This window comes from Melanerpes formicivorus, unplaced genomic scaffold, assembly GCF_026170545.1.
Source record: "Melanerpes formicivorus ecotype bairdi unplaced genomic scaffold, bMelFor1.0.p_v2 SCAF_98, whole genome shotgun sequence".
In the NCBI taxonomy this organism is placed as follows: domain Eukaryota; kingdom Metazoa; phylum Chordata; class Aves; order Piciformes; family Picidae; genus Melanerpes; species Melanerpes formicivorus.
In genome coordinates, this window is record NW_027142450.1 from 931,236 (window position 1) to 946,509 (window position 15,274).

The 15,274-nt window shown below is 38.8% G+C and overlaps 1 protein-coding gene across 1 annotated transcript in view; it reads right to left on the reverse strand.

The window, feature by feature from the left end:
* WDFY4 (WDFY family member 4) overlaps positions 1–15,274 on the reverse strand; it is a 124,868-nt gene that overhangs the window by 62,622 nt on the left and 46,972 nt on the right. Inside the window, exons 30-39 of the mRNA XM_068166163.1 lie at positions 14,940–15,109; positions 14,243–14,368; positions 13,864–14,025; positions 13,571–13,765; positions 11,993–12,110; positions 11,254–11,411; positions 10,593–10,831; positions 8,156–8,265; positions 7,131–7,322; positions 6,421–6,560 (exon numbers count right to left, since the gene is read on the reverse strand). Of these exons, the coding sequence (XP_068022264.1) occupies positions 6,421–6,560; positions 7,131–7,322; positions 8,156–8,265; positions 10,593–10,831; positions 11,254–11,411; positions 11,993–12,110; positions 13,571–13,765; positions 13,864–14,025; positions 14,243–14,368; positions 14,940–15,109 (1,610 nt within the window). The remainder of the gene's footprint in view (positions 1–6,420; positions 6,561–7,130; positions 7,323–8,155; positions 8,266–10,592; positions 10,832–11,253; positions 11,412–11,992; positions 12,111–13,570; positions 13,766–13,863; positions 14,026–14,242; positions 14,369–14,939; positions 15,110–15,274) is intronic.

Sequence of the window (15,274 nt, forward strand, 5' to 3'; positions counted from 1 at the left end):
TTTTCTTATGTAGGGATTTATTATATAGTGACTAAACACATGTATCTGAAAGCCTTATGCTCTGATATTTCCTGCTTCATTTGAGTCATGGCTTTTATTTTCAAAAATGTGCACTTCTAATCCTTTAGGTGATGACAGAATTCTATAAACATCAGTGTATGCTTAGAGCTTAGAGTACAGCATACTGAGAAACATCTCTTCCCTGACCCCTAAAATTGCCATTTGTCCTAAAATGACGCATATTTCAATGTGATAAAATAATTTCTGGAGATTTTTAGTGCCTTTAGAACAGTCCAAACCCTACAGGCTACTCAGGAGAGAAATCATGAATGAAGTACAGATTTAGCTAGCAAGGATGAGTACAAGAAAGAAATGGTTGCAGACCTCAACAGAGGTTTGCAACATGTACCTTCATTCATCAGAAACACCTGAGTTCATCTTGCAGAGATTTCTAGGACCTCTCCTGATTTCCTGTTCTCCTCTACTTCTTCTATTTCTGTTTCATTGGCTAGAACTTGTTTCAAGGCTTTCTATAAACCCAAATAAAACTCTGCATTCATCCTCATTAACATCATTCAACTCATTTGGCATAATCTTTTATGTGAATGCAAAATTCTGCAACCAGCAGCTCTTGAAAGATGAGATTTCAGTGCCAATAGACTTAAACATAAAACTCCATTTACTGAAATCCTATCACCAAGTTTTAACCTGCACCAACCTGAAAGGCAAAAATGTATTTAATATATACGCAGGAAACATAAAATGTATTAAGGGAAGGTGTTTCGCTGCTACAAGATACCACTGTGTCTAAAACCATAGAAAACTCCCTCTGAATAATTACCCACAAAAATATTAAGAAAGGATATTATTTCCTGTATGTCAGGTTTTAAGATGAAACTGTTGTAAATCAAGAAAGGAACCATTTTGCTAGGATAGATTTTCTGCTGTTCATTGAGCTGTCACACAACATCTCCTGTAGCAACTGGTCCTGGAATTTTAGGGAACAGACTGTGGGATGAGTGGCCTGTGGGTCTGAGTCAGACTAATAATTTTACTCATCAGCATACAACCTTTATATTCCAATTTTTCTGTTAGACAGTTATCTTTAATAAATGTGGAAATCATTCCCACACATTTCAGGAAGTTCAGTGATTTGTATTACAGAAAATTAGATAGCTCTGCATTTTGCGTTTTCATGCATTTCTTATCTAACTTATTGATCTGTTGCATCATTTCATTATGATCTTGTAAACAATCTGAAAATGATGAATGAGTGGTGTGTCAGATATCTGGTTAAAAGGACATACAAATTTCTTTGTTCAAAGTTAAAGAAACTTTTCCCAGCTTACTGCAGCACACTTCAATTTGGCTTTGAGCCGGTTATTAAACAAGACAATAATATTATAATGGAACTTGTTTAATATACATCATTAATAGCAAAGTGCCTGCTTTCACTGAAGTAAAAAAAAAAAAGTGTGCTATGAGCAGTTTTGAAATGAATATTTGATTCCAAACTTCCCTTGTGCATTTAATGACATGCTAATTTACATTTTAATTACTTCCTAAGAAATCAAAGCATTTGTTGACAGAAGAACATAATGTCAACTTCACGGTGCACTGTTGGTGGATAGTTAATGAACTTAATTAGATAATTAGTGATGTTAATTGTCCTTCTATTATGAAGATAAAGATGTTACACAAATGATGCACTTCTCAAAGAATGTTTGCTTGTTTTATGGTTTAACCTCAAAATCTGATGAAAGGCCATGGCAGTGATCGGTACAAAAATATTTAAGCAACAATTCTTACTATGTTTCAAATATTTCTATTTTCCTCATTTCACCTCCTGTGAGCTGCTAAATTGAGCTTGTCGGTTTTCACCCTAAAATTAGTGCTTTTTGTTCAACCCCGTGCTCTGTTTCACTACCTTGCATAACTCCCACCCCACTTCTCCCTTAAACAACCTCTCTCATGCAGTGCCGCTATTGTTTGAAAACCTAGGCTAATCACTATCAGCCTTTGCAGTTAGCTCTTGAAAGATGCTATAATAATGCAGGAAAGAAGTAGCTAGTAACTGAAAGCACTGGTCAATTATTTAACTCTGGGTTCATCTGCTAGTGTTGCCACTGATGTCTTGGCTGATAATGGCCAAGTCTCTGTAAATTCATGTCCATCAACTGGAGATAAAACTTCTTTCTTGCAGAAGTCAAAGTACACTGACACTCAGCATTTTGAGCTAACAATGATTTTATGTGCTAGGGCTGAGTCTTCTGAGCCCTCACAAGAGCACAGGAGTACATCATTGATGTAGTTATCCTTTTCATATTTGGTGTGGGTTTAACAATCTGCCTGTTGCTTACAAAAGTAAGTACAAGAGAGAGAGTCTTACTACAAAGTTAACTAAAGAAGAATTATTCAGTCCCAGTCAAGCCAAAGCTAGCACCTAGTATTTTCTGGTTTTTAGAGCTACGCTATTAAATGCCTTTTTTTTCTGTTTGGCATTACCTGTGCAGTGACCTTGCATATGCTAAGGATAGCAGAGCAGAAAGCAAGATATTCACCAAACTGCTTAAAAAACCTTAGAGTTTAAAGACTGCTTTTTCCAATAACTTATCTAGGAGGAATTCTCTTTCAATGGACGCAGTAGCAAAACCAGCATGAAGGAGTTCAGATGATAAAGATCCATGGCTGTCTTCACAAGGATGTGCTTGCTGTCCAAAATCTCACCTTAAGGTTTCTCGCTTTGCAATTACAAGCTAGGAAGTCTCTGTTAACCTCTCCATTCTAAAGACTGGGATTAGAAAGTCCTTTTCTATTTCATTATCTCAAGGTATACAGGTCTCTGGCACAGAGAAATGTAATTAATGAACCAAAACAGGAGAGGACAAGCATGATTAGGCCTACTGTAAAACTCAGTTGCTTTTGCATTTCTTATAAAGAATAACAAGTATATTAACAACCCTGAGGCCGTGGGTCTTACAGTATTTAGAAGTATGATACTTTCCCAGACACAGTTCTCAGGAAGAACCTGAGGACATTGCTGTTGACTGATTTACAGTTTACTGATTGTTAGAATGGTCTCTTGCAACTTGTTGAAGCTAACAAAACCAATCCATCATAGATAACTTAAAAAATTAAATACATATCCCAGATTAGGTTGGGAAAACAAGGCAGAAGAGGAACTGGGTGATGAAGGGATGAGGAAGAGCAAAACTTCAAAAGGCCCACTCTGAAACAGGGAAGGTAATGATTTAGAAACCTTTGGCAGAGCCTTACAAACCCTCCTCCTGGCAAAATTACCAAACTCTTTCACCTGTAAGCATTAAAAATAAATAAATCTGACTTTGTACAGCACTGCTCTTGGTCCCATGTGGCTATTCAGACTAAGAAACCACAAAATAGCAATTACCAGAGCAGGTCATCATCATTCTACTACCAGAAATGTGATCGTGCTCTCCTTTCTGAATTATCATGCCTTCCAGACAAAGCCCACAGCAGAACACAAGATAGCAAAGTGGATTCAGAAATAGAGAACACAGCTGTGTTTACTAACTTTGACATTTGCCACTAAACAGTAGGAAATTTGTTTCATTAGTGCTGGAGATTCTGAATGAAAGTACAGCAGAAGCATGAGACCTGATTCTTTGCTGGAGTGAATAGTTTGAATTTTACTGTTTTTCCCAGAGTAAGGATTGGATCTCAAAGGCACTCTTGCTGTCTTGTAAATAGCAACAGGGGAAAAGTTGACAGTTTTGAGGGTGATAGTTGGGGTTTTGTTTTTAAATCGGTACCAAATGCTACTACTGCTTTAACTTCTTTATTTTCAATTAGTATAAGAATGAGATTTATAACTCAATAATCAAGGCATTTCTCCTTTCTACCAGGCAAAGCTTTGAAATCCTGTCTGAATTTCTGCACTTTTCTCAAATGTAATTAATTTTGCTCAGTTAGGAGCAACAATGTTTAGCTCTCAGTAAATGTAAGGATTTTTTATTTTACTGAAATGTAAAGGCTTTTTTTCTCCCTATGTAGTTCATACTGCTACTTTTCCTTTTATTTGAATGTTTCAACCATGTGCCTGCTGCTGTAGGACATCGGTCAATAACCAACAGTACCAAAGACAGAGGCCAATATCTGAAGATTTTTCACAGATGAATACAGAAGGCTTCTGAAACAATATAAATTCTGCAAAATTTATTGCTACACTTTTTAAAGTGACTACCAAAATAAGGTCAAAATATAGAGTTAGAAGGACAAATACCATCTACTTTTAATGGAACATGCTCTCAACTTTATGTGTTGGAACGTGTCCAGAGAAGGGCCACAAGGATGATCAGGGGGCTGGAGCACCTCTCCTATGAGGGCAGACTGAAGGAGTTGGGGCTGTTCAGTCTGGAGAAGAGAAGTCTCTGAGGTGACCTAATTGTGGCCTTCCAGTATCTGAAGGGGGCCTACAAGAAGGCTGGGGAGGGACTTCTCAGGATGTCAGGTAGTGATAGGACTAGGGGGAATGGAATGAAGCTGGAGGTGGGGAGATTCAGGCTGGATGTGAGGAGGAGGTTCTTCACCATGAGAGTGGTGAAGCATTGGAATGGGTTGTCCAGGGAGGTGATTGAGACCCCTGAAGGTGTTTAAGCCCAGGCTGGATGAGGCTCTGGCCAGCCTGATCTAATGTGGGGTGTCCCTGCCCATAGCAGGGGGGTTGGAACTAGATGATCCTTGTGGTCCCTTCCAACCCTGACTGATACTATGATACTAACTTCCTTTAGTATTGAAAATTTCACCTTATACTTCGCTTGTGAAGTGTATGGAAGGAAGAGGCCTGTTGAGGAGTAAAGGAATTCTTTTTCTTCCTCCTAGATTTTGTCTCTTCAAAAAGGGCATCAACCCATTCAGAGACAGGCTGCAAGGAGAAAGAGGGAGAGTGGAGGAGAACATTTGGAACTGTAGCTTTGTATCTCATTGAGAGGAATAATTTATCAGAGCTGTGGAGCTGTCAGTCCTTGACATGATAAGGAATAACACCAAATGAGTAATGTTTCCTCCAAACCCAGCTCCTTTAATTACAAGCCGCTTCCTCACAGAAGAGAGACAGAAGATGCAGAAACACCAATTTCATGCACTTGTGCCTGAATAATGTCTCCGTGCTGCCTTTTCCAGATGGCAACCTTTTCACTGGAGGAACTAATGATGTGGGCATATTTAGGGAAAAACCAATAACGGAGTCTTTAACCTTCAACAGCAAAAAGCATGTTGAACAAAATGTTCCTTGGGATACATTTACAAATATCAATTACATTGCTCATTGAGGTGTAATCAACTGTAATAATCAAAATTAATTTTTAAAAAATAATTAAACAGACCCCAGGGCAAATAGTTGATGCTCTTGTAGTATGACATCACCGACTACATATGTACCTGGGAAGAGCTTGCTCACTCTGTAAGCAGGAAAATGATTTTAAGGAATGAGAAGGATGTTGTAGCATGCTGAGAAAAAACCTAAAGCTCAGTAATCAGGCAGATTACTTGTGTATCATAGCCTTCCTTACCAGCATACTTGGAAGTGAACCAGTTATAACTGGGAATAAAGCTGATATCTGCTACATCTTGAGGATTAAGACTTCATAAACTGATGCTGTAACAGATTCAGTTTCCTCAGAATGATGAATAAAAGACCTTAATATGTTTATCAGCACAATAGCACAAGCTTACTTCAAGGCTCTCAATAATCTGCAATGCACTGCTGCCCTACCCTATAGATGGTTACCCTAGCCCTAATACACTTAAAGTAAGATCTAAAGTGCTTTTTATTTGTATTCTCAACAAATGACCAGCAAAAACACAGAAATGGCACTCTCTGTTAGCAAAAGCATTCGCACATGTAAAAGGTAGCCCAGCTGCATTGCTGGCAGTAGGAATGCTATATACTCTCCAGACTCATCCCTGATTTATATCAGCACTTCTCTCCTTATATCTTGAGGCTAAACTAACATTTGTCCTTAATACTTCATAATGAGTAGAAAATTAAAGGGCAGCAATATGGTAATAGTTGATCTTTTCTATCAATTCAGTTCCTGGAGAGCAAGGTCTACATGTATGATCTAAGCCAAATGCAGCAGCAAAACCAGCATCTCCTCACCTTGTTCTAACCCAAGCAGAGCCTTGTAAGCACAAAGAAACCCCAGTTGTATGCATTAATACATCATACATTAAGGCTGCTGACAAAAATTCTTCAGATCAATAACTATTCCTTAGTGATTCTTTCTAGCAGCAAAGAAAAAGAACTGCAATCGGTTTCTAGTTTACAGTGGAATGTGTCAACAGAGATACTCAGAAGCTCTCAAGACCAGATAAACTTTTCAGAGCCTTATCAAAGGCAAACTGGTGACAGAGCCAGAAAAGACAAAGAGCAAAAGTTACCTCAGATTTGCATGTCACTTCCTTTGTGTTTCGACCAGACATCAATCTAATACCTGAAGGCAAGTTTTCACTCCAGGAATTGTGCTTGCTCTGAGACAGGCCTGAGCCTGCTTTATTCTGGAGAAGCTTCTTTTCAGATGCTGTGGGCCAGAACAGACAAAAAAAAACCAAACTTGTAAAACTTAAAGCTGAGCCTGTGGGTAGGTAGAGGGTTTGCATCCTGGTTTCATAAGTCATAACAACATGGCCATGCCTCACTCTATCTGTATTATCTTTCTGTTTGTAAGAGGACCACTGAATTAACAGGTAATTCTCTAGTCCTTATTTAAAAGCCTCACAGAAGTCTGCTATAGATCACTTTCCTTATGCAGACATGAACTTTGAATCCCAGCAGCACTACACATATTGGGATGCCCCTCTTCACCTAAATATCTTCCCTTTTAAATTCTCCTGTGGGATACAATTTTCCAAGTAGATTTCTCTTTCTTGCTGTACACCTATAGCCCTTTAGCATCACTAAGTGATTCTAGGAGAACTGGGGCATGACACAGAAATCAGTCACAATCCTACATAAGAAAAAAAAATCTGCTTCATCTAGAAGGTCATATGCAGAGGAAGGGAATAACCAAGGAATCAGAGGCTTTACATCAAGCACTACATTTACTGCAATGTCTTTGCTTGCTATGAATGTTCCATAACAGAACAGAGACCTATCAAGTGTTGCCAGGCTTTTGTCATAATTTCTTCCCATAAAGGGGTGATCTCTGTTATCTTCATGTCCCTTTCTTTGTCATTTCCTTTTACAGAAAGATCCATCTTGTAAGTGTCCTCCAGAGCCTGACGCCTCTGAGAAATGAGCTGCTTCCAGATGACTTCTACTGTTCTCAGAATCTCCTGATGCACTAGGAAACAAAAGAAACTACACATGAAGAATCATATTTTGTGCAACAAGTAAAGCAGCAGATAAAGTAAACATTTTATTTGAAACATCTGCTCTAGAGTAACTGCTGGAGTCACTTAAGTTGCTCCATTTTGTCTATAGCCTCCAGAGGTTCTAAGCCAGACAGACTAACACAGAAAACATCAAGACATTTATTCTAATCTATTTTAATTCCTTGAAAGAAACAAGTAAGAGTGAAAGGTGATTCTAAGTGATTTTTGCCTTGGAAAATCATCAGGATTTTGGTGATCTTTTTATCATACATAGAATGCTGAAGCATATAAAGGACATTCCTTCATGTTGCCAAACACCATTAGAGATGATGAGGGCAAGAGATCCAACGTGTGAAACAATTTGACACCACAACAGGATGCTGTTGTGTGAAATGCTGAGCTGTTTTGCTGTATTTCCCTACAAATCAAACTTATTTGGTTTCATCACAGCCAAGTGAATATAGAAAAAAAGAAAAAATTATCACTCTTCTATAAGGTTTTTCTGGGGCCCACACAATGAATCCAACCAAGGTTTCTCTACAAAGAGTAAAATACTTCTTCCTTTGTACAACAGACACAAGATCTGTGTGGGTGCTGATACTGGCCACAATACAGAAAAGAGGTTTTTAGACTGATAGCCATTACTTCTGAGGATGTGAAGTGCAAATTTTGAATAAAAAAGATACAATGGAAGCACAAATAATTTTTAACACCAATTAAGTAGCACGAGCTGCTCTGATAACTGTTTAAGCCAGCCACTTTTCTGCTCTGTAAGCCACTGGCAATATATGCTACAAATTACCGTCATTTGAAGTAGGCATGCTGCCCTTTTCCTCCTCATTGGGTGCAAGGAAAATCTGGTGATATGGAGCCAGCTTTGGTTTTGCATCCACCCCAAACCCTTCTGGATAACTAAAAACAAAATACCAAAAAAAGAGGGTACATGAGGAAACCAGTAGTGAAAAAGCTGAAAGTATTGTTAACATCCACTTCTACCATCCACTTCTATTCAATTCATTTAGTACATCAATACTCTCAGACTTGAGGGCTTGCACCAAACACATGGTACTACAGGATTTGCAGGAAGTGGAGTCTAAACCACTGTCAGTCTGGTTTTCAAAGTCAAGGAGCAGCCATCATGATCCTATGTATCACTCTGTTGTACATGCATTATCGCTGCACTAAGTGCACTTGTATCTACCATTCAGTTCAATTAGAGGGAATCCAGGGCTGTACTCATGTAGCCAGACTGCACCTCCCCACAGTTTCTTGTCTGCCAACATTTTGTTCTGAATTTCTTTACTAGAGATTTCTCCCATTATGTAGGAAACACTGTCTTGCCATGCTTTATACCTGAGCTGCTTACTTAGTCTGAGATCTTTGCACCAATTAATTTAATTTGGTTTATAAAGCACTCAGAACACACATACAAAAAAGAACTGCAAACATTAACACCATGATATTAGAATCATGCAGATGTGATTATAATTGAGCACACCACCATAGCCAAAAAGAGTTAGCACTGCATGGGGGGGTGTGTCTAATAATTTACCAGTCAGTAGATAAAAGACACCAGGAATTACAACACAGCAGTAATCTTACAATAAAGAACAGGTTTAGCTAAGACATCCAGCAACCTGGACTAGGTCACAGAAGTGTTATCTACTAAGTTCTTTATTTTTACTTCTGATTTTTTTTTTAAATGCCACAAATTCTGATTCCCTGAATTTGCTATGTTTGGCTTTTGGATAACACCAACACTTCTGTAATATTTTTTTTTTTTTTTTTAATATATGTTTCTCTTCTTGATACATACAAGCAATCCTTACCTCATCTCAACAGTTTTGGCCTGGAAGTTAGTATTTGACTAGAATAAGAACAATCAAGAAAAGGCTTCAGGAACTGTAACTAATTTCTGATGTGATACTATATTAAGGGATTCAATTCAGACCATCTAAGCAGCACAGAAGGTTTTAATTGAAACAATAAGCACCATGATAGTGAATAAAGCACTAGACAATTTGTTTCTCTTCACAAAACAGAGTTTCCAAAACTCCCCAGCTTACACTAGCAAGAGTAACTCAGATACACCACCTGTAAGAATATCAAACGGAGTGGGTATGGATGTTCTAACCCTATCTGAGCCAATGTCAAAACTCTCAGCTTCAGTACAACCAGGACTTTGCAGCTTAGACCCAAGCAAAAATGACAGAAAGATTCATAAGATCCATGCACAGTTTTCTATATATTTTAAATGCACCCCCACAATAATAACTGCTGCATCAGAGTAAGTATTTCCCTAAATTAGCCCATGCAGTTATCTTGGAGAATGGCTACCTGCATGCTTGTGATGTGATTCTAGCCTACATCCCAGGAAGATTTCCAGATTCTCATTGTACTGATGGACTTGTGAGCCAGCTTCCCTGAAACCAGCTTGAGTTTGTTAACTGCATTTATGCCAAAGCGAGTAGGCTGCTGGAAATGCTGGATGAGTAAAACAGATACCCTACAGATGTTTTGGTTAATAAAGAGGAGCAATCAAACCTATGTGCAAATGTAATGGTTCTGCTTACACAACATGCAAGCTTGTCTAGGTGTCTCTGAAATGAAATAGACTTTTCAAAATTTCAATTTAATTGTCACATTATTACCATCCACTGTGCCTTGCTTGTTGCACCCACAAACACTCATACTGACCTGCCTCTGAGCAAGAGAGGTGGTAGGAAATTCTCTGCTCACCAGGATTTCAAGAAAAAAATAGCCTTCTGACTGAAGAACAGTTTATCCTTTTCACTTTCTTGCTGAAAGATAATCCATTATCTTCAGAATAAGGAGCACATTAGTAACTTTTTTGTCCTCCAAATTAAATAATAAAAAATTGCATGAAAACATTTCTGTTGCTGTTTTTCATTTTAAGTGTATCAGGAAAACAACCATCTTTCCCTAAGTAGCTCTACTCTGTGAGTTCAACGAACACCCAGAGTGGATGGTTTGCCCTTTTTAAAGCAGAATGGTGCTTTAAACCCCAGAACACTGAGCCAAATGGGGCAAATGCTTGCTGAAATACAGTGTATGCATTACATCCAAAGTCCTTTTTCTAGCTGAAGCCAGCTCAGTCACAGCTTTTAGTAATTATCAAAAACAGTTAAAGTTTTGTGAAAACTCTCCCTCTGCACCCAGTCCAACAAATAACAGCACAGAGATGCAAACAATCATTACAGCAAGACCAACAGTCGTACCTGCCTGAATTCAGTTGGCAAAGGCAGTACATTAGGCAGACAATGAAGTTAGTATTCGAGTTGTAAGTTGCAAAAATAATGTCCCACTCTTCCTGCAGGACTTTGAGAGTGTTCAGGACATTAAACTGTTCAGGAAGCAATTGCTGTGGTCTGGATAGACAGTAGAGGATGGCTCTGTTAAGACAGCTGTACAGGGCACTGAGGAGAACTTCCTTTTGAGAAATGGAGCTTTCTAAGACCTGTGAGAGAAAAAAAAAAAAACAGAGATTTTGACTTGCTCAAAGAACTCTCTCCCCAGGGATCCAATCCTGTCACTTTGTTTAAGCTGTTGCAAACTTATTTCAGCAAAATTTCCCTGAACTACCTGTTAGATTCAAAATTCAGTTTTTCTGTAAATCTGCTGAAGTCCCTAGAATCGTGGAAGAGAGTAATTTATACCTGTTCAGCAACACATACACAACCAATGGACAGTGGCACAAAAGATCTAGCTATCCTTTCTTTATGGCACACTACCTAGCTCTGATTGTCATTTAGAGCTATTATGTGCTTAGGCAAGAGAACAGGAATAATCACTATCATCAAATAGATTACAGCCATCTTCTTGAGAATTACAGCGTCACAACCTTAGTGTGAGATAGGACATTGCAACATACTGACTCACCACTATAATCTGTTTTGCAGTGAAGATCAGGATTTGCTTAGGGTCAGCAGCAAACATTTGGCTATTCATCTTCTCAACCAGCTTCTGAGCAAAATAAGCAATATTCATTATGGATAAAGGTGCAGTTGATTCTGAAGTGCCATGAGGAACACTTACGCCTGGAGAAGACACAAGAGGATTTATCATTCTAAAACAAGATGAAATGCAATAAATTAATTCATTTATATTTATGTGAGTTAAGAGATTATCAGAGCTGTGAAGGAACAGGCTCATGCCATAATGTCTCAGAGTTGGGACTTGCTTAAGAAAACCCTAGGTCTAACAGAAATGCTTAGACTGTAAATGACAGCTCCATTCTAGGAACAGAATCAATTTACAAAAGTACTATAATAAAGGACTGGGCCAACCAAGGACTCAGAATTGAGAGCAGCAACAACTAAGTTTAACAGGATTGATTCCAGAAGGACTCATGGATAAACCTGGGTTTCTTTCTAAGTATTCCCTGTTGAAAGTTCAGAAACAGTTCTCAAAAGAGATAAAAAAGTGAGGGGACTCTGTAGAAAAAAAAAATAATGGTAAAAATACAGCAATTTATGCAAACTGGCCAACAGAAGGAGTAAATGGACAGTCCAGCCTACTGAGCTGGACTGTCCTTCTACCTGCTATTACCAAATCTTTCTAGCAATTACATCTACATACTATAAACAAACTAGGTAATAATCTGATTCTTACCACTCACCTCTTGGTCTTGTTTTCCCATCACTTTGGCTGGTAACATGGAAGACATCCATAGCAGACAGCAAAACTTTTGTTTGAAAATGTCTTTTATCCTCAGTGGTGGCATCCGCTGGAGAAGCCTATATAGTGGTCATATACGTATTAGAACAACAGGAAATCAGCTAGGAAATCAGATTACAATTCACTTTCAGTGTTTATTCAAAGTCTTTTGATTTCATTGGATCTTTGCAGATTGTGCCTGTTAAACATTCAGATTTAGTAAAAAATTAGCTCAAAGAAGTAGAAATGTCAAGAGATGTTCAGTACTATCTGAGGTAATTCAAATTACCCAACATTTCCCTTAAACACCTAGGAAATGTGTTAGGAAAGGAGGGGGAGAACAACACAAAAAGATCAAGGACAACTATTCCCCTCTGTTGCACAATTTAGGCCCTGGTGTAGACACATGAAACATGCTGTAAACTGAGAAGTCATCTGTGACAACAAATCCACTGTAACATGCAAATGCAGAGTACTTTATGCAAAGGCAACATGCACCTCTCATACAAACCCCACCAAGAGTGAGTATGTGGACCATTACTGGATGGCAGATGAGAAAGCAGAACCTCATACTCTACCTGGGAAAACAGGAAACCCTACATACATATGCAATTCACAGCTGATAGCCTGCAACAGTTACCTGCTCTCTGCACACTGAACACAAGGTTTTACACAGTGCCAGAACATAGGGTCACAGGTGAAGAACTGTCCCTCAGGCAATTTCAGGCCCAGGATTCAGATACTCAGAAGAACTACCTTCTATTTCAAACCGTAACAAGCCTTGGGATGTTACTATATAAATCTTTAGGGAACTGCTGCTCTGCAAGGTGATTTAACTCACAACAGTTGCAGTCAAGCTTTTATTCATTATTATTTGTATTACTAACTAAGTCTGCACCAGAACTTACATATGAGATACCTAGACTATTGGCAATTTGGAGATGAAACCTAAATTTTACATTTTCCCTTTCTTCAGACTATTCTGACTCTTCCCTGTGCTTTAAGTGGTTAAAATTTATCAACCAGACTCAGCTGCTACAGCTTGTATTAATCTGTACTAAGTGGAGACTTTTCTTTCTTGGTTTATTTGAGCACTGAAAAGAAATTATTGTCTCATTGTAAAATATTCTGTTCTCAAACTCAAGGGCTGCTTGAATGACAAGCAGGTATTATGAAGGAAAAGAGAAATTTTTTCATGCCTAGCTTAAATATTCAATTTTGTCCCCAAAATGCCTTTGTTGTTGTCTAGGGGCAGCATTTTCTTAGTTCATGGGAATGCAAAGCAGGCAGAAAAACTCTTCCTTGGAGAAAAGCTAGGAATTCTGTTCTAATAAGCAGTCTGCCCAGATCTGCCAGGATGTAGTGGATGCTCTCTAAAAGCTGTGATCCCAGCCTTACCCTGGACTGTTGGAAATACTGCCTGAATACACCTCTTTGTCATTAGTATTTCTTTTTTGGCTAGGGCACTATCAGGATACCCCATGTCTTTACACTCCCAGTGCAAGGAATAGCAACTAAGCCTGATGAATAGTAGAGAAACCTCAAGAAGCAGCTCAAATGGATGTCCTTGTTTGTTTGCTGGGATGTTGAGAAGACTATCCATCAGGAGGACTCGCACAAAATCCCATGCTTGTTTCTTGGCAGGGTGTGGTAGGAGTGGGAGAGAAGAATCGCTACAGCCTTTCCCTTCAGCAACAGCTGGACCATCAGGAGTCAAAAGGCCTTCAGAGCCTCCCTGTGGAAGCAGACAGCAATGCATTTGAACTCAATTATTTTCCCTCTTAGCAACCCATCTCTGATCTGAAGGACTTGTGCTAGCTCAGATGTAAATACCTTGGGTGGTCCAGAATGGAAAGCAACTATAGCCAAAGTTTTCAAGAAATCAGGGCAGTGCCACATGGAGTCCTGAGTATAACTGTGATAGATCAAACGCAGAAACTGGATAACGTTCCCTGGATAGGCAATCTTCCAGGAGGCATCTGCATCTGCAATAGGCTGAACACAGACAAATGTGCTTCTAGTTACGGCAGCATTCGTCTTGTATAAGCTCTTCTTTGATTTTCTCTAGGTATTCCTAAGCAATATAGCCAGAGAGAAGTCAGGTAGGGCAAAGGAAACCAAAGGGTTCAGGTAAAGGCTTCCACTCACAACTAACACTTGGGCAGTTTATTCTGCCATTGACACTGCGCTGTCCTTCCAACAGAACACTTACCTGGTCCACGGTAACTCTAACCATTTCTAGCAGTAAAGCAGCTGCCTCCGTACACAACCCAATTTTGAGGACATTCTCTGTAATGTGGTGCTGCAAGATCCACTGCAACATAGACTCAAGATCTTTCTACAACAGGAGAAAAGATATTTCAAGAAGAGATAGAGATTATATATCAAGATTATATTATCAAGAACAATGCCTGCTCTTTCTAGATCAGAACCCCCCCCCCCCCCAACATCTTCACCTCCAGCAGCTCCTCCCTCTCCTATTGAATGTCTTTCCCCAGGACAACACTAACAGATTGTCCTCATCTGAAATAGATTTTCAATATCTGAAAAATATCTTTGACACCACTAGAGCAAAAATGCCTTATAGCTTCTTAGGACACTGAAGGAAAGTACCAAGATCCACTAATTCTGAGATTTTAAAAAATGAATCTTGACAATATAAGACCAAACAGGATGGCTAATCTGAGTTACCTACTAAAGTACAACAGTTAAATAACATTTAACACCTGCATGGACAAGTTTGTTCTAAATGCAAATTTCCTGATTTCTGAAGTAGGAATGAATAATTTTAACTGTCACAAAACCCAAGAAAGGTTAACTTGCCTGAGATCTTCTCACAGGAAAGGTCATAAAATAGCAAAGTAGTACAGCAATAGAAGCTTCTTTCTTTTCCACCATTTTACACGTACCTTAGCCTCTTCGGGTGGTTCACATTGTGGAGTTGCTAAAAAGAGTTCTGCCACGAGCAAGTAGATCTCAGGGATGTGGACATGATCAGTGAGACATTTCCGCAGCACAGAAAATCCAAAAATCAAGAAGGAGCCATTGTCAGGCACTGGAGGATTAGTTTTCAAATTATCTTTAAAGGAAAAAAAAGGCATTCAGAGTAATTACCTAATATCAAAGGAACTTTATCCAACTCATTTGTAAGTATTCTGATAGGCTTCAATTTCAACATTTTACAAAACTTCCTCTGACTAACAAATTATCCCACTATAACTTTTATCCTGAAGATTCTTCCTGA